At 38.9% G+C, this 18,918-nt stretch overlaps 3 protein-coding genes across 3 annotated transcripts; 1 reads left to right on the top strand and 2 right to left on the bottom strand.

Annotated features, from left to right (window-relative positions):
- Nucleotides 1–97: 97 nt before the first annotated feature.
- On the bottom strand, nt 98–2,031 carry arl6ip4 (ADP-ribosylation factor-like 6 interacting protein 4). The gene is made up of 5 exons (XM_068703166.1): nt 1,769–2,031; nt 1,350–1,679; nt 969–1,086; nt 821–890; nt 98–732 (listed from the first exon to the last, which is right to left on the bottom strand). The coding sequence occupies exons 1-5, from the start codon at nt 1,932–1,934 to the stop codon at nt 682–684; spliced, it is 735 nt and encodes a 244-aa protein (XP_068559267.1). The 5' UTR covers nt 1,935–2,031; the 3' UTR covers nt 98–681.
- A 1,291-nt stretch (nt 2,032–3,322) lies between these two features.
- On the bottom strand, nt 3,323–7,529 carry mthfd2 (methylenetetrahydrofolate dehydrogenase (NADP+ dependent) 2, methenyltetrahydrofolate cyclohydrolase). The gene is made up of 8 exons (XM_068703381.1): nt 7,357–7,529; nt 5,448–5,632; nt 5,178–5,300; nt 4,705–4,857; nt 4,505–4,612; nt 4,321–4,413; nt 4,080–4,205; nt 3,323–3,984 (listed from the first exon to the last, which is right to left on the bottom strand). Exons 1-8 carry the CDS (start codon nt 7,434–7,436, stop codon nt 3,836–3,838), a joined length of 1,017 nt encoding a protein of 338 aa, XP_068559482.1. The 5' UTR covers nt 7,437–7,529; the 3' UTR covers nt 3,323–3,835.
- A 1,589-nt stretch (nt 7,530–9,118) lies between these two features.
- Nucleotides 9,119–17,436, top strand: mob1a (MOB kinase activator 1A). Its single transcript, XM_068703778.1, has 6 exons — nt 9,119–9,297; nt 10,051–10,217; nt 10,764–10,857; nt 12,345–12,478; nt 14,602–14,765; nt 15,251–17,436. The coding sequence occupies exons 1-6, from the start codon at nt 9,284–9,286 to the stop codon at nt 15,326–15,328; spliced, it is 651 nt and encodes a 216-aa protein (XP_068559879.1). The 5' UTR covers nt 9,119–9,283; the 3' UTR covers nt 15,329–17,436.
- The last annotated feature ends 1,482 nt before the right edge of the window (nt 17,437–18,918 follow it).

Raw genomic sequence — 18,918 nt, forward strand, 5'->3', positions numbered from 1 at the left:
ACTCAAAATGGTAAAATGATCATGAAGAAAAATATGGTTCAGCTCTATAGTAAGTCTCTTCAGAGAGCACAGATTATTCAAATATAGGAACATTCACTGCAGTTGACACAAACTTTATTTTTCAGGAATCAGTTTTCACCCAAATGCACATTTGTTCAGAGAACCAAAGAGAAAGAAATGTGAGATGTGAAGGTGAGTAGACATCTACGAGTGGGCGTAGAGTACGTAGCCAAAAGAGAGTCCAGGCTCAAACCAGCTTCCTAATGTACAACACGAATCAGTTCATTTCAAATGAAAACATTTGACTGGTCTGTTTTCAGTCACATCATCTGAGTAGCAGGTACAGAAAACACACTCGCAATCTATTCAGGATTGACCCTCAAATATAACCACTGAAATATGTTTAAAAAACATGGACCAATAAAAACACATTCATCATCGAACGTTAAAACTATTTGGGACATCTTCCTTGTGCAGAGTTCCTTTTGCAGATCTCCATAAACAAAACAGAAGTTGCTCACTAACTGCAGCATCGATTTAATAAGGCAAATCAGTACGAGATATTGTCTTCTATCTGCATTAAAAACATCAAGAGTCACACAGGCACAGGCAACCGTTTGAGATGATGATTCAACATTCAGCTTGTTGAGGCTGCACTCCTGAAATAGATCACGTCGTCTTCTACCGGTTCACTTTCCTCTGGAATTCCTTCCCGTCTCCCTTGGTGGCTTGCTATGGGATGAATGGACGTTCACCAGTTAGATATAAAGGGAAGTCTTTGTTTCTTTCACAAAGTTAGAATTGAAACTTTCTCTTGTACCTTGTTGATTTCTTTGTGTTTTTCTCGGCTGACCATCTCCTCTATGATCTCTCCTTCTCCTCGCACCAATCTGGAAGAAAGAAAAAAGCAACCTGAGCTGTAGAATTTATTACAAAGAACATTTGTTCACATTTGCTCGCTGGCTTACCTGGTGCGTCCTGATTCTGGGTCCACCACCCTGCGGATCACACTCTGCCTGGCCTCGTACTCCTCTTTGGTGAGGGGCCTCTTAGTGGCGAGTCGGGCCTTCTGCTCGTCTGTCATCACTGCAGAGGAAACCAAATATAACACACTACATGTGACGATAATATTATGATAAATACTGCAAGTTAATATTCATTTGTCAGCCGTCTGAGATGTTGCCATTAATCATTTAGACTATAAATTGATAGAAAAAGTGAAAGAAACCCATCATTATGTCTTAAAACCTTAGGATAAATCTGCAACAATGTGCAGTTCTGATCCTTCTACATTATTTCAACAACCAGATGTGATAATATACAATAAGCACAGTAATGTAATGTCCCACCAGGTCCGAGCTCCACTGCCCCCTCATCACTCTGCCACACCTCCAGGTAAGATGGAGGCTTCTCTACTGGAGGACTGGGCAACATCACCACCTCTACTTTCTTCTTCTCCTTCTTCTTCAGCTTCTCTTTCTTCTTCTTCTCCCTTTTCTCCCGTTTCTTCTGTTTCTTCAGCTTCGCTTTTTTCTTCTTCGACTTCTTTTTCCTGGCTTTACTTTTCTTCTTCTTCTTTGTCTTTTCGTCACTCGACGACGAAGAAGACGACGAGGAAGAAGAGGTGGACGACGAAGAAGAGGAGCTTCTTCTTCGCTTCTTCTTTTGTGTCTTCACATCTGAGGTAAGAGGAGGACGTTTAACAGAGTTATATGATAATATGACTTTTGTTGATATCAACGCTTCCTACTTTTTATAAAGTCCCAACCTTGACTTTTGTGTGATGTTTTCTTTGACGATCTGCTTCGACTCCTGCTGCTGGATGAAGAGGACGACGACGATGATGAAGACGAAGAAGAGGAGGATCGTCTTCGTTTCTTCTTCTCTGGTTTCTTCTCTCTGCCCGCTCTGTCGGGTGATCTGCTGCGATCCATCACCGAGACAACAAACCCAACATAAATCCACACGGGCAGCCTGGTTGAGTAGAAAGCGGCTCTAGTTTGCGGATGTGTGTGCGTCTTCAATTGTCCTCCGTCAGCGCCTGGAAGTATAATTTTAAGGTTCCTAGTTCCTATGTCAGTTTACCCAACACACATGAAAATAGTTTGAATCTGCTCAGTTATGGGGAACCACCATATACAGTATATGGTAACCACATGATTTTTTACCAGGGGAATAAGTACTCAGTTATAAAAAAGTTATGAAATACAAATCAGTGTAGTATTTAAAGTTTTGAAAAGTGAATGTAGTCATTATGCAGAATGGTCTCTTTCTGAGTGCTATGTCATTATTGTTAATATTATTTCGTAAATGTATCCACTGTGAAGTTAATACAGTAATAAGGACTCCCAAGATAAAAACAAGTTTTTACATAAATCTGATTCTTGTCTTTGAATTTAGCTTACATGAAATGACTTTTGTCCAATATATGAAAGGAAAAGTAATATTCCCTTACCAGCCCATTTGACTGTTTGGCAGGCAATTAAGTATCATATAAATATGTCTACTTCTGAGTCTTCCTTCTTCTTTTAATATCTTAATTTAGACAATGACAAAAGTCCAAGTGGACAGGTTCATCCTAAATCTCACATGCAGAGATCCAAAGAAAACCCTTCGTGCTCAATGAACCGCTCAAACCACATCACATTTTGCCCTCAATGGGTCCTCCTTATATGCTTGTGGTACCTCCCACAGCACCAAAATAGAAACGAGAAAAGAGAATTAAAAGGAAAAATAGAGTAAGAGGTCAGCTCAACTATTTTTCAGGTTTAACAAGGTTAACATTAAGGTGACCTATAAAAACAAAAAAGCCATCACGTCTTATAACAGATGAAAGAAAGTGAGAAAATAGTTCTCAGTGTATCAGATATTTTTCGTCCCAGTCTCTTTGCTTCCATGTCACTTCAAAATGGGTCAGTGCGTTAAAGGAATGGAGGGATATAATTGTGCAAAATCTTTTTTTACAGATACCCAAAGTTTATAAATCAGTATATGATTTAATAAGAGAGGGCTTTAGTGTAGAATGAAACGTCAGGTGTCAAAAGTGATCTAATCTAGTAGACCAGTGACTCGTAGATATCTGTGATGTAATGATGCCTTCATAATGCCAAATATTGAAAGTTGGATCAAAAGTAGTGTGCGGTTATTTAATACTGGTACTAAGATGCAATTCATTTTAATGATAGTGCCTGAGAAGTGAGTTATATTTGGAGTGAGGGCATACATTTAAATGTGATACTGTAAAGAGAGTAAGAGTACAAAATCAGTCACTGTTTTCTAATGTAAGTGAAAAGACAATTGGTACGCACAGAAAGCATCAATGTGAGAACATATTTCCAGTATTTATTTCAAAGTTTTTACAAAGGCAATTGTGAATCTTTAAAGCTTATTTATTGACAAACACGCATTCCTGATGGTGTTAGCCCTCGTCACTCTTGGTACATAAAGCTAAACTAACTGAAAGGAGCACAACAGACAGGCCTCAAATGCTCGGTTTAAAATGCTTACCAGCTTAGTGTTAAATGCTGCAAGCAGCCTCCATCCATGCTTAAATAGTATGTCAATGTAGCAATAAATAAAATAGTTAATGATTCCTTAAAAGTCCAAAGAAAAACATTGCACCATAAATACTGAAACATAAATGTTGCAGCTGCATGAGTGAATGTAACAGTCTGAACATGGCTGGAGTTGAAGTTAGAAAAAGTTAAAGATGTCAGCAGGAAGAGAGCCTTGAAGCTATCATCTTTCCAGTCCATGTGCAAGGAGAGCTCGTCAGGTCGCTCCAAGTAACAAATGAGGGGGTGGAATGTGTCGCAGTCGGATTTTCTTTGGCCCATTAGGACGCAGCCGCCATGCGGATCCTCTCTTGGGGAAATAACAGAACGTTCTTAGCTGCTTTGATAGTGTTTTTCATGAGCATTGCCACGGTCATGGGTCCCACACCTCCGGGCACAGGGGTGATGAAGCCCGCCTTCTGTCTCACGCCTGAATATAGACGTAAAAGATATGTAGTTACAGACACCCGAGACGCCAAGCATGTCCATGCAAGAAATACGATCACATTCGCTGTCCAGCCTCACCTTCAAAATCCACATCTCCAACCAGTCGGCTTTTTCCGGTGACTGGGTCATGCACTCTGTTTATTCCAATGTCGATCACCGCTGCTCCCTCTTTGATCATGTCTGCGGTAATGAGGTTTGGAATCCCTGATAGATCAGCAAACACACGCGTTACAATTAGACGACAGGAAAAAAAATTAGAACGTGCTTCAGTAAAATGAGCTTTAAACTGTTTAGACATTGTCAAAACAGTGAAACAAACCTGCAGCTGCCACAACGATATCAGCGATTTGAGTGTGTTGGCGAAGTTGCTCCTTTGGAGTGTAACGGTGAGAAATAGTGACCGTGGCATCGCCTGCAACAAGAACAACATTTAGGATTTGTACCGTGTATTTGAACCCTCCATCTTTAAATGCACGGATAAACAAATATGAACAGTAACCAACCTCCGGGCCTCTCATGACGGCCGTCCGTATGCAGTAACATGGCGATGGGCATGCCCACATTCTTGGAGCGTCCTGCAACCACAACATTCTTTCCAATAGTAGGAATACCTGAAGGATGAGAATCCAAATAGTTAGTTTAGATAGTTCGTCCAGCGGCATTTCAACCTGAAGACAAAGTAAGCAATCACTCCTGTTGTTACCTGTGCGATTAATAATTTCCCAGACTCCCCAGGGAGTGGCAGGGAGCATGGTGGACTGATCCAGGCACATGCGCCCCACATTTACGACGTGGAAGCCGTCCACATCCTTGGTTGGGGAAACTGCATTGCAGATTGCACGCTCATCAATGTGATCTGTCAGAAAACAAAGACAAGCTACATTCAGGACAACTAGATCTCTGGGGTTCAGTTCAAGAACACACAAGTTTGTAAAAGTTTACAATTGCAAAGTGTTTTACCTTTTAACTATAAAGAAAATCCTAACAGTTAAGCAGTTTTGTGCTCTAACGCATGCTGCCAACACATATTGACTGACACTTGCATACACTGACAGTTTCAGTCAATGCGATGTCTGTCTTGCCTGATAACAACAACAACACATATAACTCTACAGATGCACGATTCACAATACTCATTGTTCATCTCTCTGCCCTAGTGTTCCACTTTCTCTGTACCTGGCAGAGGCAGCTGCACCAGCAGGCCGTCCACACGATGGTCTGTGTTGAGTTTGTAGATCAGGTCCAATAACTCCTCCTCACTGATGTCTGAATGCTTGAGAATCGTCTCACTAGAGATTCCTGTGGGAGGTTGAAGTGAGAAAGCAACTCAAAACACAGCCATTTGTTCTTTTGTTATTATATCGTAGAAAAGTGGGGTTTACAGACAGACACACACACACACACACACACACACACGTAAGAGGACAGTGGGGGTTTTATTCTTACCGACATCAGCTGCAGCTCGTGTCTTATTCAAGACGTAGGAGTGACTGGCTGGGTTTTCTCCCACCAGAACCACACTCAGATGGGGTCTCCTGTGGCCAGCTGAAACCCATTTGTCCACGTCGGCCCGGGCCTCCTCTCGAATCTGTCGTGCTAGTTTCCTTCCTGAGATGACCACCGCCTCCTGTCTGAGAGTTGGGCAGAAAAAAGACTGGAGTCAGAGGACAAACAGTTTGTAACTTATTTTTTAAACAAGTTGTGTTTCTGTCATTAGTCAGGCATAGAAATGAGGGTTAAATTTGTCATGCTCATTCTACTACTGCAACTATTATATTCACTATTTTTTCAATTTACTTGTTAAGTACACTGTACTGAGCCCAGTGGACAGAGCCAAAGGTTTTATTGACTTAATATGATCACAAGCCATAGAACATGTAGGAGGTAATTAAACTATTCAAACAACGACGCTAATCATTTAACATTCTTTCAACTTGAATATCTAAATAATTTTTTACTCTATTCAAACAAATTTATCTCCTTGATTTCCATTAAACAGACACCAGACACCTGTAATCAATCTCAACCACCCAGCTGGGGGAAGAACACATTCTAGCCTCTAAAGTTAGACACAGCACGTCTCCACCTGACAGAGTCATATGCTTCACATGCACTTGTACTGTAGAGTTACACTACCATATGTTAGACTCCAGCAAGAGGTGGTTCAAACTGATCTATAGTTCACTGTACGAGTACCCAAACTCAGTTGACCCAACGGCTGCTTTGTCCAAATGTCAAAAGCGTCAACATGGTTACATAACAACAAACAAGAATGCAGTAGCTAATAACTACAGAGTAATGAGCCATCAACAGTTATGTAACCACACTTTTTTTCTGCCAAAACTAATGACACCTCTCGCATCTTTGGGGGAAAATGGGTGAGGCCATGGGGCCAATGAGTGTGCAAGGTTCCAGGGTAAATGGGTCGAAATTACAGGGCTGCTCTCTAGCCTCATGCAAATTTAAACACAAAGACGGTTTACTGAGGAGGAAATGCCCCTATTCACATGTATGGACACACAGCCATGTTAAACAGCCAATGTTGATTGAGGCCAACCTCAGAGGAGAGTTGGGGTTTTGTGCAATTGTTTTGTTATTTTATCTTTTTAGTATTCTTCTGTACATGTTACCTGTTGCTGTGTGTATTTCAATGCAAAGTCTGTTGAGTTTATGTGTAATGAAAGTGAGTCAATGCTATAAAGTTGTATCTATGTTGTGATACATGGTAATAACTCATGCATGACTTGTTGTAGGTTTTAAATGATATACCTTGTGCCTTTGGAACTGCAAGTCATGTGCAGGGGCCACACGGGGTTTGGGTTTTTAAGGCGTGTGTGCGTGTAATTATATGATTACATTTATCTCAGTCATGCTGAACTGCAAATCTGGCAACCGTGTTATAACATGTCCAAAGTGTGCATTATTTCTGCTATTTCTAATGGTCGCATGTCAATCACAACCAGCATGAATGTGCATGAGTTTTCCTTGTGTGCAACCCAACACCTCGGTCTCCAGCTGAAACCTGGGTCCTCAAGCTCCGGGTGCAAGCCCTAAGACCGATTTCATCAGCCAGCCGACCGCTGCAATGTTACCGGCATACCGCTAGAGGCGCACCACAATGTGAACAGCTGCGGACATTTAGTACAATAAAACCAAGCAGACCCTGCATAATAAAACGCAAGGTATCCCATCCGTTCGAACACAACATCACAGGAGACCGGCACATTCAGAAATATATGTAAGATTAATAAACATATCGTCTCATGTTGGAGAGGAAGGCGCCAAACATGCCGTTAAAGTGGGACTGCATTTACCCAAATAAAAATAAGATCTCAGAGCTGGTGGACTCACTCACCTCGAGGCGGTCGTGTGCAGTTTACAGACTTGATGCTGGGAGTGTTGGCACAGTTTCCTGAGAGCCCTGATCGTTGCCATTCTGACCGGCTGAGAGGAGAAGAGACACCGCGGCCGCTTATGTAACACACCACCACCCGGGCTGACAGAGCAACGTCTGTGGAGGAGGAAGCTGTGGGGCAGCAGGGCCTTTATAGCCCTTCCCCCTACAAGGGCTGGTGCATGCGTCACTGTTATCTGATGCCACACCTCTTATTCATAGATACTACTGTACGTTTCCACTATCACGAACCGCCCCACAGCTGCAGAGAGGTGTACTGGAGTCAAAAAGTGTCATATTTCAAACGGAAATGCAGTTGCAGTGTAGTGGAAGTATTAGGTAGATGGAATTGAAATAGTCATGTGAAGTACAAGTAACTTGTATGTGTAATAAGTAATTGTACTCGCTTGAGTGCATGTATGTAAGTACTTTACTAAGAATTATTCAAATACACATTTACTTTAGCAAAAGTAATAATAATACATACAAAAATACTCCATTAGGTATTCAAAATTAAAATGAACATACTGAAATATTGTCAGCAAAATATACTTGAAGCATCATAAGTAGAAGCGCTCCATGTTTAAGCACTCATTCTTTAGTACTTGATAGTTTAAGGACAGTTATATTGTTATATATTATTGGATTATTATTATTGATACATTAACATAGAAACAGCATTTATTGGTGGAGGTGGAGTTAATTCTAACTACTTTATACATAAGCTACTGTTGAGAAGTTTATTGTACTTTACAATACTTTGGATTAATTATACTCTCCATAGGTTTTTAAAAAAACAACATATATTTACAAAGTAAGTAGCAACAATCTGTCAAATAAATATGTGTAAAAAGAACAATATTTCCCTCTGAGGCGTAGTGGAGTAGGAGTATAGTGATGGTATAAATTAAATACTCCTGTTACTTTCCACCATGGACGGCTTAACCTGTTCAGGGACCCCAGGACAACAATTGCTGTTGGGCCTCCAGCCCCTATTGTGTACGTATCCTGTCAATCATGTACAGTGCACACAGCAGACTGTACACAACCCCTGGTTCAATTTTTGTCAGCTAGTTTCTGGTAATTTCATTAAACAAGACTTTATTTGCTGTGTGAGGACAATATATTCTTTAAAAGTAGGTGCAGAAGCTACATTATGTACTTTATATGTACAAATTCCACAACAAATATGTGTTATCAAATTAGCAAAAACTAATTGGCACATTGAACCTGTTTTTTTTGGAGCCCCTGGTTGACTGAGGCCCAACACACTTTTCCCAATTGGCAATCCAACCAATCCGCCGTTGCTAACTTATCTGTCCATCTCTGGAGTTGCTTCCAGTCTATGAATATACATTTTAACTCAGGTGCATTTATCTAAAAAACGGTCTTGATTTTGTTTCATGGATAAATAAATAATTAATACCTTTTAATAAAAACAAATATTGGTTTACAAAAGTTAGGCATCAGATAAAAGTGGTTTCAGTATGAATAATGTGTGCTTCTGTGTCTGAATGTCCCTATATTAGATTAGTTATAGGCTACCACTAAGCTAATTCCTAAATACTGATTTAAGTAAACTTAGACATAAAGTTATTCGTTTAGTTTGACTGGCTTTACTGTATCGTAAGTCGATGTGGAGAGTGGTAGTAGTGTCGTGCAGCCGGCAGGGGGCGACAGTCTGCCTGTCGGACTCCAGCAGCAGAGAGCCAATAGAGGAAGAGCCACTTTGGGTGCAGTTCATGTTAGCCGAGAGAACGTCAACGTTACTGTTAGCAGGCATCGCTGACAAGTGGCTCGTTGTGTCTGACCGACGAAACAAAGTTGTGTTTATTAAAACCAGAGCTACGAGTTGTAACCGAAGCTCTCCGACGACTGCTTCTTCAAGATGAGCTTCCTGTTGTAAGTAAAGTCAACGTTAGCAGTCTCTTGCTAAGTTACAGACGGAGCTTGCGGTTAAGCTAACGCTGCTGCGAAGTTAACATCGAGGGAAGTAACTGTCGTCAAAGTAAAAGACACCGTTGCAGATAACAAGTCAGCTAATCGCTTAGGAAGCATAATTAGTTTAGGTTACACGGTTCAACGCCTTTTTTGTGTAGGCTTATCATTGTCGTAACATTATAAGTGCGCTGTGTGTATTCATAGGGTCACAATGCATTCACCAAGTATAACGTTAATTTATTAAAAACGAACATTAGTTACGTTCTAACTAGACTAGCACGATGGTTATTAGCTGACGGTTGGTTAGCCTACTTAGCTGATATGATCACTTTTACCATTAATTGTAATAATTCTATAACTAAGACGAGCCATGTTGACATTAGTCACCATTCACACCGTTGCTGTCTTGACCCCGTTGGGAGAGATTGCTAAACATCGAGCAACGTGATTAACTGTCCGGTTGTTTACAGTCTGTCACGTTTCCTGTCGTCGTCTTAACTTCATTGACATGACACAGATTGTACAGTCATACGTCTGTTACACTAAAAACGAGCCAAACGAGTTGACAAACGTCTTAGTTTATTAGATGTTGTTTGCATCTACTAGACAGGAAGGATCCCGACATGTGGAGGCCCAAGAGGAGCATCTACTCCTACACGAGCCTTTTTAAAAATGTCACTGTCCTGCTAGCTTACACGTTTTGTTTCTTTGCAGTGGCAGTCGCTCATCCAAGACCTTCAAGCCGAAGAAGAACATCCCAGAGGGCTCCCACCAGTATGAGCTGCTGAAACACGCCGAGGCGACACTGGGCAGTGGGAACTTGAGGCAGGCTGTCATGCTGCCTGAGGGAGAGGATCTCAACGAGTGGATTGCTGTCAACAGTGAGTGGATGAGTGCAATTAACCTATTTATAGAGAGCATCAGTCTATCCGCAAACTACCATTTCTAAACATGAATGGCCTTTGTAGAGAGGTTGATCATCCCCAAGTGGTAAATGAAGAGACGCGCGGTCAAACAAACACACAACCATATTGGTAAAGTATTAGTCACTAGATTTAGATTGTTCACAAAATAAGCAGTGGTAGTAGCAGCAGAATTAGCAGAGAATACAGCACAGTTTACCAAGAAAATGAAGTGCTCATTAGTTGAAAATGCAGCAAAAACACGTACATAAATGTGGTCATATTATTTAGTTGTATTCACATCATTCATTCTACAGGAGGTCAAACACATGTTCAGAAATTGAGAGAAAACGGCTAGATTCTTGATGGATTTAGATAATCTATTCTAAAAAATCAGCTCATAAACTGTCTACGTTGTATAAAAAGACCAGATAAAACCTCTGTGTACTATTTAGTTTATTATTGTAATGAGCATGAGCATGATCATACTTGGAGAACAGAAATATAATTAACCCTTTCTTCCAGCGGTGGATTTCTTCAACCAGATCAATATGCTATACGGCACCATCACCGAGTTCTGCACTGAGACCAGCTGCTCTGTGATGTCTGCTGGACCAAGGTAACGGCCAACAGTCTCCTTTCAATGCCCGCAGCTTCTCTTTGTGTACAGGGTTTCTCATTGGGTGACGTCCCGGTAGTACAGGCACAGGTGTAAATAATAATATTAACAATGACTGATATGTTTTATGGGTCCTGGTATTGTGCATGCTGGCTCACTGTCACACTGTCATGGCTTATTGAGAGACTTGAAAAGAGCAGGTGGGGTATAATCCTCTTCAAGTCCCACTAAGTCATCTCAGTGCTGTTTTGGGCAAAATGGAGCAGATCCATGTACGTAAAAAGAGTTCTGCATAAAATGTTGTTCTTCATGTGTAACCAGGTCCTGACAATTTACTTTAGCTTAAATACTCTTGTATCCGTAAGGTCCAACTACTGGTTTGTCAGTTTTCAGGCAGAAAACACAGAATGAAGACAAAGAAAATGTATGTTTTATCAAAAGGTCAAGGTAGAAGGTAAAATGAAAGACAGTGACCCCAAACATATGTATGTCATTTAACACGTAACATATAATCTTTGCTAAAACTACTGCGACGTAGTAAACAGCTCAAAGTAGACTAAATGTGATTTGGCAAGTTCCATTGAAACAAGGAAAAATATTTAGGCTGATGTTAACATGGAAATCATGGAACTTCACATGAGTTGGCCGTGACACAGGATGTGTAATTTTTGAGGAACATTACAAAACATGAATGAACAATGCCAATCAATAATGACAGATACGTGGCTCTACAGCACCGTGATACAGGGCTTCATAATACACTTACAGTCATATGGTTTTATAAAACAATTGTTATGAACAGCACATTGCTAAAGGCAGTTAAGCATTACTTTACAACAGAAGAGAACCAGCATTTAAGCATAGGTAGAGATTGTTACTGTGTTTTTGGGCTATCAAACATACTCTTTACCTGTTTCAGTGTTCCAGACATGGTAAACATTTTTGGGCTGGGATGTATGTCTGGTTAAAACTTTTTTTTTAACAGACATTTATGAAATAGAGTTTAAGTAAGTTTAACAGTCTGTTTTTAATTATGAGTGAATGAACCAAGTGGTGAACAAAAGTCACAATGAATCTCTATGGATTCAGATGTTGAATGGCTATGACGGTCGAAGTGAATGAAATTGAAATGCATCATCTGAATGTCACAAGAGAAAAACAGGAATTATACTTTGCATGTGGTGCCTGTAGGGCTGAGTTCAAATTTAGATTTTGCACTTCCTCTATTCTCTTGCTGGCCAGTACTGTCTGTGTTCAGTCTGTAATCAGGAGGAAGAGACCGCCGTTCACTTCCTGTTGACATAGCCGCCATCAAGAATATGATTGTAGATACTTTTGCATTTCCCCCTCCTGCTTCTTTTTTTAGCTTGGCTACTACCAAATATGTGCAGTCCTGACCGAAAGGCCGAATGATTGTAGAGCTTTCATGTCTCATATGCAAGTAAATAATACAAGAGGTGCCAATTTATTGTGTCTTTTCTCTGTAGATATGAGTATCACTGGGCTGATGGCACCAATATTAAGAAGCCCATCAAATGCTCCGCGCCCAAGTACATTGACTACCTGATGACCTGGGTGCAGGATCAGCTGGATGATGAGACCCTGTTTCCCTCCAAGATTGGTGAGTTCTGATTCTAAGTAATTGTCATTTTCAGCAGTTTGTAAACAAACTTTCAGCTAAAACTTTATCTTAATGATTTTTAAATCAGTTACACCTTTTTGTTTTAAAGTGTTTTACACTTCTCTGAATCACCCAGAAGATCTTACAGTACAATAAAACCAACACCAAACATGCTGTCGCAACATTTTTAGTCACATTTTTCTCCAGCATACTTTTACTTACTTTTACTATGAAACAATAATTATGTGATTAATGAGCTGATTTCAGATATTTGAAGGGGTTCAACAGTGTAGGTCTCATAGCCCATATACATGGCTCAATGCAGCAGCACAATGATCCTAAACATGCAGACAAGGCAACCAAAGGTAAAAGCAGTATAATGTGTGTTCTTGACTGTCCGAGCCCACCACCTGACTTCAGTCCAGCTGACCATGTGCCTCACGTGCTGAGGAGCAGACTGAGGCAGAGCCCCCCCCCCCTCCACACACACACACACACACACACACACACACACACACACACACACAGGAGTGAGAGAAACCACAAAAAAAGTCAGCCCTTACATCATCACATGCCAATCTAAGCTTATTTTCTGGTCTTTTCAAAATGGATCTACTGTACTTTTTCCCCTGTAGCACAACTCATCTCCAAAGTCTGCTAAACCCTCTCTATTGCAAACATTATAAACTTCAAGACAGTTAAAAGCTCGTCTTTCCTCAGGTCTCCTCTTGCAACATGTTTATGCTGCGATCAGAGAGCAAACAAAACTCTGTCTGGAGCGGCAACACCCGCCTACCCGACAGCCTACCTGAGCTCTCCCAACACACCTAGACAGCATGCAAACCTGTAGCCTCACAGAGACGTCCTACACGATTCATTTACTAAAGTGTTCAATATTCAAGATTTCTCTTTAACTTGAATTCGTATCAAGTTATGTTGCTGCCTTAATTCTGCATGTGTCAATGACCCAATTTCATGTCATGCGTCATTAAGATGTCATCTACATCCTAATAAGAGTCAAACTGTCAACTAAAACGGTCTAATTCTGCAATAAAACATTATGTACACAAACCTGAAAGGTAAGCAGAGAGACAAGTACGTCCCATTCTTCAGTCAGACAGAAACAAGCACAGATTGATGAGGGAAAAAAGTTGAAATGGTCTTTCAGAGCATAAAAAAAAAAATAAAGACTGTCAGAGAGGAGAATTTGATCTGTGACGGCAGAAAAGAAAAATCTGAATGACATTTGAAGCAAGTGAAACAAGTGAAGAAGTCTTTTTGTTGACCTCAATGACCTCAATCATTTTGCTGACGTAGATATTGCCAATTGTGTTTAAACCTGTGTTTGTTTACATATGGATAGCATCAAAATGTTAGAAACATGATGCTAGAATAAACAGGGTTTTCCCTACTCTCATAAGACTTGGGCATTGTGCAAACATTGCACATTTCTGTTAAAAGAGCCAGAGAGTACATTTTATTTATTCCTTTGGTAGTATTGTTTTAATTTATTTATATATTATTTATTAAGGATGTTTTTTCCCCATTCCAAAATCTAAATATCTTTAAGAATTCAAAGTTGACTGCTCTTTTAAAGAGTGTACGATTTATAGTATTATACTATAATTATATTAATGGCATAACATTTTCTTAAAATCACAATAATGTCTTTTTTATCGCAATTATTTTTGGGTTATTATATTTAATCCACCAAAATTTGTTAGTGTGACAGGCCTATTACAAATCGCAAAATTTTAAGACTCTTTTTTTAATTCTTTTTCTCCCCAAGTTTGTCAACTTGTCGAGTTTCATTTGGTTCCCTGAAATTGAAGGACAGTGTTTAAAAAGACTACAGTTGAATACAATGGACAGTGTAGGAATTGTGTGAGTGTAACATAGTACAACTGAAAGTTAGTGCTTCATATCTCATAGTTAATGTTTTATTTCAAACTCTGTCTGGAGTACAGAGGAAAAACTACAAAAATGTGTCACTGTTTAATACGTTTTAACAGCACTGTATCTCCCCTCTGCAGGCCGTGTAACACTTTGTGTGGATTTTTCTGCTCTCCTTTTCAATGTTCTTCCTTTGACATCAGCATATTCCACCTCCTTCTGTCCCGCAGGAGTACCCTTTCCCAAGAACTTCATGTCTGTGGCCAAAACCATCCTGAAGCGGCTGTTCAGGGTTTACGCTCACATTTACCACCAGCATTTTGACTCAGTGATGCAGCTGCAGGAGGAGGCCCACCTCAACACCTCCTTCAAGCACTTCATTTTCTTTGTTCAGGTGAGATTATCCTGTTCCAATGTAGGATGTAATCACTGCTTTGTCTAATGCCCCATTTTGACATGCACTGTCATCAATATATACTCAATATAATCCAATTTTACATGTCAAATGAAAAGGAGTCCTGTGTCATTTTCCCATGAAAGGATGGAACTAGTAACATTTGTATACATTAATAACAACAACTTTGTGTAAAAAAACCACGACTTGAACAAACAGATTAACTCTGTTTATGAAAAGTTGGCACAGCGGGAGGATTTATGCATGTGTGGTGTGATAAAGGATGTTATCCAAAAAGTGCCCGGTCACACTACCATATTTTAAGTACATTGAGGGTTAAGCATTGCATTGGACCCCTAAATGTGTCAATGCTACAACCTCTGTCCTATTTTTTTTATACAGGACTACAACTCTTATGATCAGATTGTGTATGAGCAGCAGAGATGTGTCATATCAACTGTTTTTCTTAAATGTTGTTCTTGCAGGAGTTCAACCTCATCGACAGGCGAGAGCTTGCTCCCCTGCAGGACTTGATCGAGAAGCTTGGATCCAAGGACAGATAGACATTTCACCCCCCCCCCCCCCCCCCCCTTTTTTTTTAGTTTCTTTTTCGCCTCTGTCCCCGTCTGTGACGTTCGCTACCTCTACGACTTCTAGTGTCAACTCTTAAAATCTGTGCCTTCTTCTTCTTCTTCTTCTTCTTCTTCTTCTTCTTCTTCTTCTTCTTCTTCTCATTTCATGAATGTTTGCACTGTACTTTCCCTTTTATTCCTTCTGTTGTCTTGTATGCTGTCTTTGAGCCCTTTCTTCCATTTTGCCACTCTAAATCATATAAAATAGTGTAATAAGAGTATTTTTTTCACAGGACTGTGGTAAATGATTTTGTAAGAGCAACCTACTGAATTTTATATTGGACCAACGACATTTGGAAGTTAAAGTGAAAACCAGCTTGTTTCCTTCAGAAGTTGGTGTGCAGTGTTTTCATTGTCTAAACACTTTTTTTTGTTATGGATAGGCAAATTTGTTTTTGTTAACTTTTAGCTATTGTAATTACAGTGACTGACCAAATAGCCCGTCTTTTTTTAAAATGTTTTTTAGTGTTCAGTGGAAAGTAAAGATGGCAAGAAAAGTAGTGACATGACACTGGTGGACTCACATGACAATACAAGTGTGTGGAAAGTATGTTCAATCTAAGATGAAGACGAGCAAAGAAAGCACCGGTATTTGGTTTTATTTATATATATATATATATATATATATATATATAGCATATAGCTCTGTCACAAGCTGGTTGTGTATCTGGTTTTCAACGTATGCTACCATGAGTCCTATTGACAAGCTCTTTGACACAGTTACATGTGGAGAGATGCAGTGATAGACGATTGTGAGATGCCGATGTTCTTGCCCCATAAAAAAAACACCACCATCAAACGCATTATGGCTATTTCCATTTGGTCATGCAATATTGTGTTTTGCACATTTTTTCAGCTATTTTCTACATTAAAATAGTACGATGCAAGATATGGTGGTTACAGTGATGCTTTTAAACTGCTTGATAGTCATTATTAATAGCCACTTAAAGCTTTTGTAATCATGGCCCCATAAAGGAGTCGTATAGTAGAAATGATCCTGTCGACAGCAAGAAATAGTTTAATGTGAATTTTTTTGTCATTTCAGTTCATTTTGTGGTGCCGATTTATTTGTGGAACTCCTCATATTTGATCTTTCAACGCTGGTACTTTTAACTTTTTTTCTTCTTTTTTCCCCTAAATATTCCCCCCTGGATTGTAAAATAGAGCAATAACTATTGCACCTGTGCACGATAGGGATGATTGACCGGAGGTTTATGTAGTTCTTCCACAGACGTCTTCACATGCTTCTCAGTCCTTTCCTGGGCTGACTCTGGCTACAACAGCAGGGCTGTTTGTACTGCCGTCCTTTTACAAACTAATGCAGATAATATTCCTGATGATGTTCCATTTGACGAACTTCGAGCAAGGGAATTGGTCCGTAACCATATTCATGTTGGACATAAATTCAAATCAGACAATCATGTAACCAACTAAGAACTGTTAGATAACTTAATGCATCACCAGGAACCAACCGATGTGAGTGGGTGCAGTAGAGAGTTCTTTTTAAGATGTTGAAAGCCTTTCAACAATGTAAAAAAACTCATGTTTTTACACTTTCACTGGGATTTATCCACTTTTCGGCCCTCAAGCTGCTTGTGGAAAAAAATCATTTAAGTTAATCATCTATATAAAATCAATATATTTTACAAGGCCGAGTTATTTCATTGATTTTATTTGAAAATATAACTAGTCCTTTCTTTCAATCCAGCCACATAGTTTTTTTAAATGTATTGCTTTTTCCTCACAATTTTGTTTTCCAACTTTTGGCATGGAGTTACATTTCATATTACTTTGTAATATAAGCAGTTGACTGTACCTTTTTCAAAAAAGGAACAAGGGCTTTGAAATGAATTTTAAAGTTTTATATATTTACAATAACGTTCCAATCATCACAGTCATTTAGACTGGGAGGAGGTGCTGAACATGTGCTGTAAATAACATCAGTGTTTTATCTGAACAAAACTGTGCCTTACAAAAAGGAAAATGTCTGATATGACAGTATTGGTATATCAAAACCTCAATAAACACTGAAAGGACAATGTTGTGTTGATTGTGTTTGTACACTGAATGTCTGAGAGTCTGTGCAGACTTGTGCAGTAGAGACAACTATATGTTTAAATTATGTTATTAGCTTGTTACACAATAATAATCCTGTGTCATAGATATACTGGACTGTATTTAATAGTCGTGTTGGGGAGAAGCTAGTTACATCAGACAGAGTTATGTAATTACATTAGAGTTTAATTGTAATTGGTTACAGATATTGAGAAAATATATGTAATTTAATCACACCAATCAAAATGTTGGTGATTATAGAAGGGTTACAGCCGATTATATTGTTTTTGTTAAAAATCTGGTATGTAGAATAGTACTCATTATGTTGCTCTTTTCCAATCTTCAAGTTATATACAATAACTTTTGATAGGATTGACAATAATCAGGGTTGCTAAATAAAACATAAACCTAGACCAGGACATTGTAAAGGTTTACAATGTCTGGTCTAGGTTTATGTTTTTAGGACTTTTCCCTTTTTTTGCCCAGTTTCAAACATTTGTTAGAAAAGTAAACAAAGGTCGTAAGTTACATTCATGGTGTTTTATTTAGTCATCAGGAATTGTTTCAACAATATCAGATCCCTGTAACTCCTAAATAGTACTTTATCATAGTATTCCATGCTCTCTCCTGGTACGTTTATACTATTTAAGGGTTGTTCATCAGCTTCTGTTCTTGATGTTCCTTCGACTGATGTAGCTGACGTATTAATTGAGGAAAATGTGCTTTAACCCATCTGGTTGTAAGAACAGTATAAGCCGTGCTATATTTCATTATGATATCGTTTCTGTTTCACCTAGAATAATTTGGAATAGCTGTGTTAACAATTTATGTTATGTTATGATTTTTTTTTTTTTTTTTTTAAATGATAAAATGTAATTGATTGAAGCTGTGCCTTTCTCATATTGAAGCTGCTGACCATCTATTCTGGAGATGTAAACATACCCTTAAACTGAGGCAAGATATTTGAAGATTTATTCATGTAATTTTGAACTTCTGCTGGAAGTTTTAAGCTTCAACACAACCATATGAGAGAGTATTTTCTACTCAATCTCATCATTGTTGTAAGGTTTTACATTCATAAATGTACATTTGCCAACGTAAAAACTAACTTTAATGTTTGAAAGAAATGGAACCACATATTAAGACAATAATTTTAGCAATAAACAAAAAGGCTCTTAAAACTGAGATTGTGTTCCCAATTTAATATTTTTACTATTTATTTATATTGCCCCCTGTCATGTTTTATGTTACTGTATTGTATTTAATTTTATGTTTTATTCTTTCATATGCTTTTCTATATATCGATCTAAGTATATATTTCATTTGAAATATAATTGTTAATTGTACTGTTAACTGATTTGAAATGTTGTATTAGCACGTTTTGAACGACTGCTCAGCGGACTTCTGTTACAGCATCATCTCGCTACAAACACATGATAAAAATATAAAGCACAAATACAACACAT

This window comes from Cebidichthys violaceus, unplaced genomic scaffold (genome assembly GCF_023349555.1).
Source record: "Cebidichthys violaceus isolate CVI_PGR_0920_01 unplaced genomic scaffold, fCebVio1.0.p SCAF_9, whole genome shotgun sequence".
Classification (NCBI taxonomy): domain Eukaryota; kingdom Metazoa; phylum Chordata; class Actinopteri; order Perciformes; family Stichaeidae; genus Cebidichthys; species Cebidichthys violaceus.

Coding starts and splice junctions, on each gene's coding strand:
- mthfd2 (XM_068703381.1), bottom strand. CDS start 7,436: ATGGCAACGATCAGGGCTCTCAGGAAACTGTGCCAACACTCCCAGCAT. Junction 5,633..7,356: donor CTGCACACGACCGCCTCGAG/GTGAGTGAGTCC, acceptor CCCAACTCTCAG/ACAGGAGGCGGTGGTCATCT. Junction 3,985..4,079: donor TGGAGATGTGGATTTTGAAG/GTGAGGCTGGAC, acceptor GTCTATATTCAG/GCGTGAGACAGAAGGCGGGC.
- arl6ip4 (XM_068703166.1), bottom strand. CDS start 1,934: ATGGATCGCAGCAGATCACCCGACAGAGCGGGCAGAGAGAAGAAACCA. Junction 1,087..1,349: donor GGCAGTGGAGCTCGGACCTG/GTGGGACATTAC, acceptor TTTCCTCTGCAG/TGATGACAGACGAGCAGAAG. Junction 733..820: donor AACACAAAGAAATCAACAAG/GTACAAGAGAAA, acceptor TTCATCCCATAG/CAAGCCACCAAGGGAGACGG.
- mob1a (XM_068703778.1), top strand. Junction 10,858..12,344: donor GTGATGTCTGCTGGACCAAG/GTAACGGCCAAC, acceptor TTTTCTCTGTAG/ATATGAGTATCACTGGGCTG. Junction 14,766..15,250: donor ACTTCATTTTCTTTGTTCAG/GTGAGATTATCC, acceptor TTGTTCTTGCAG/GAGTTCAACCTCATCGACAG.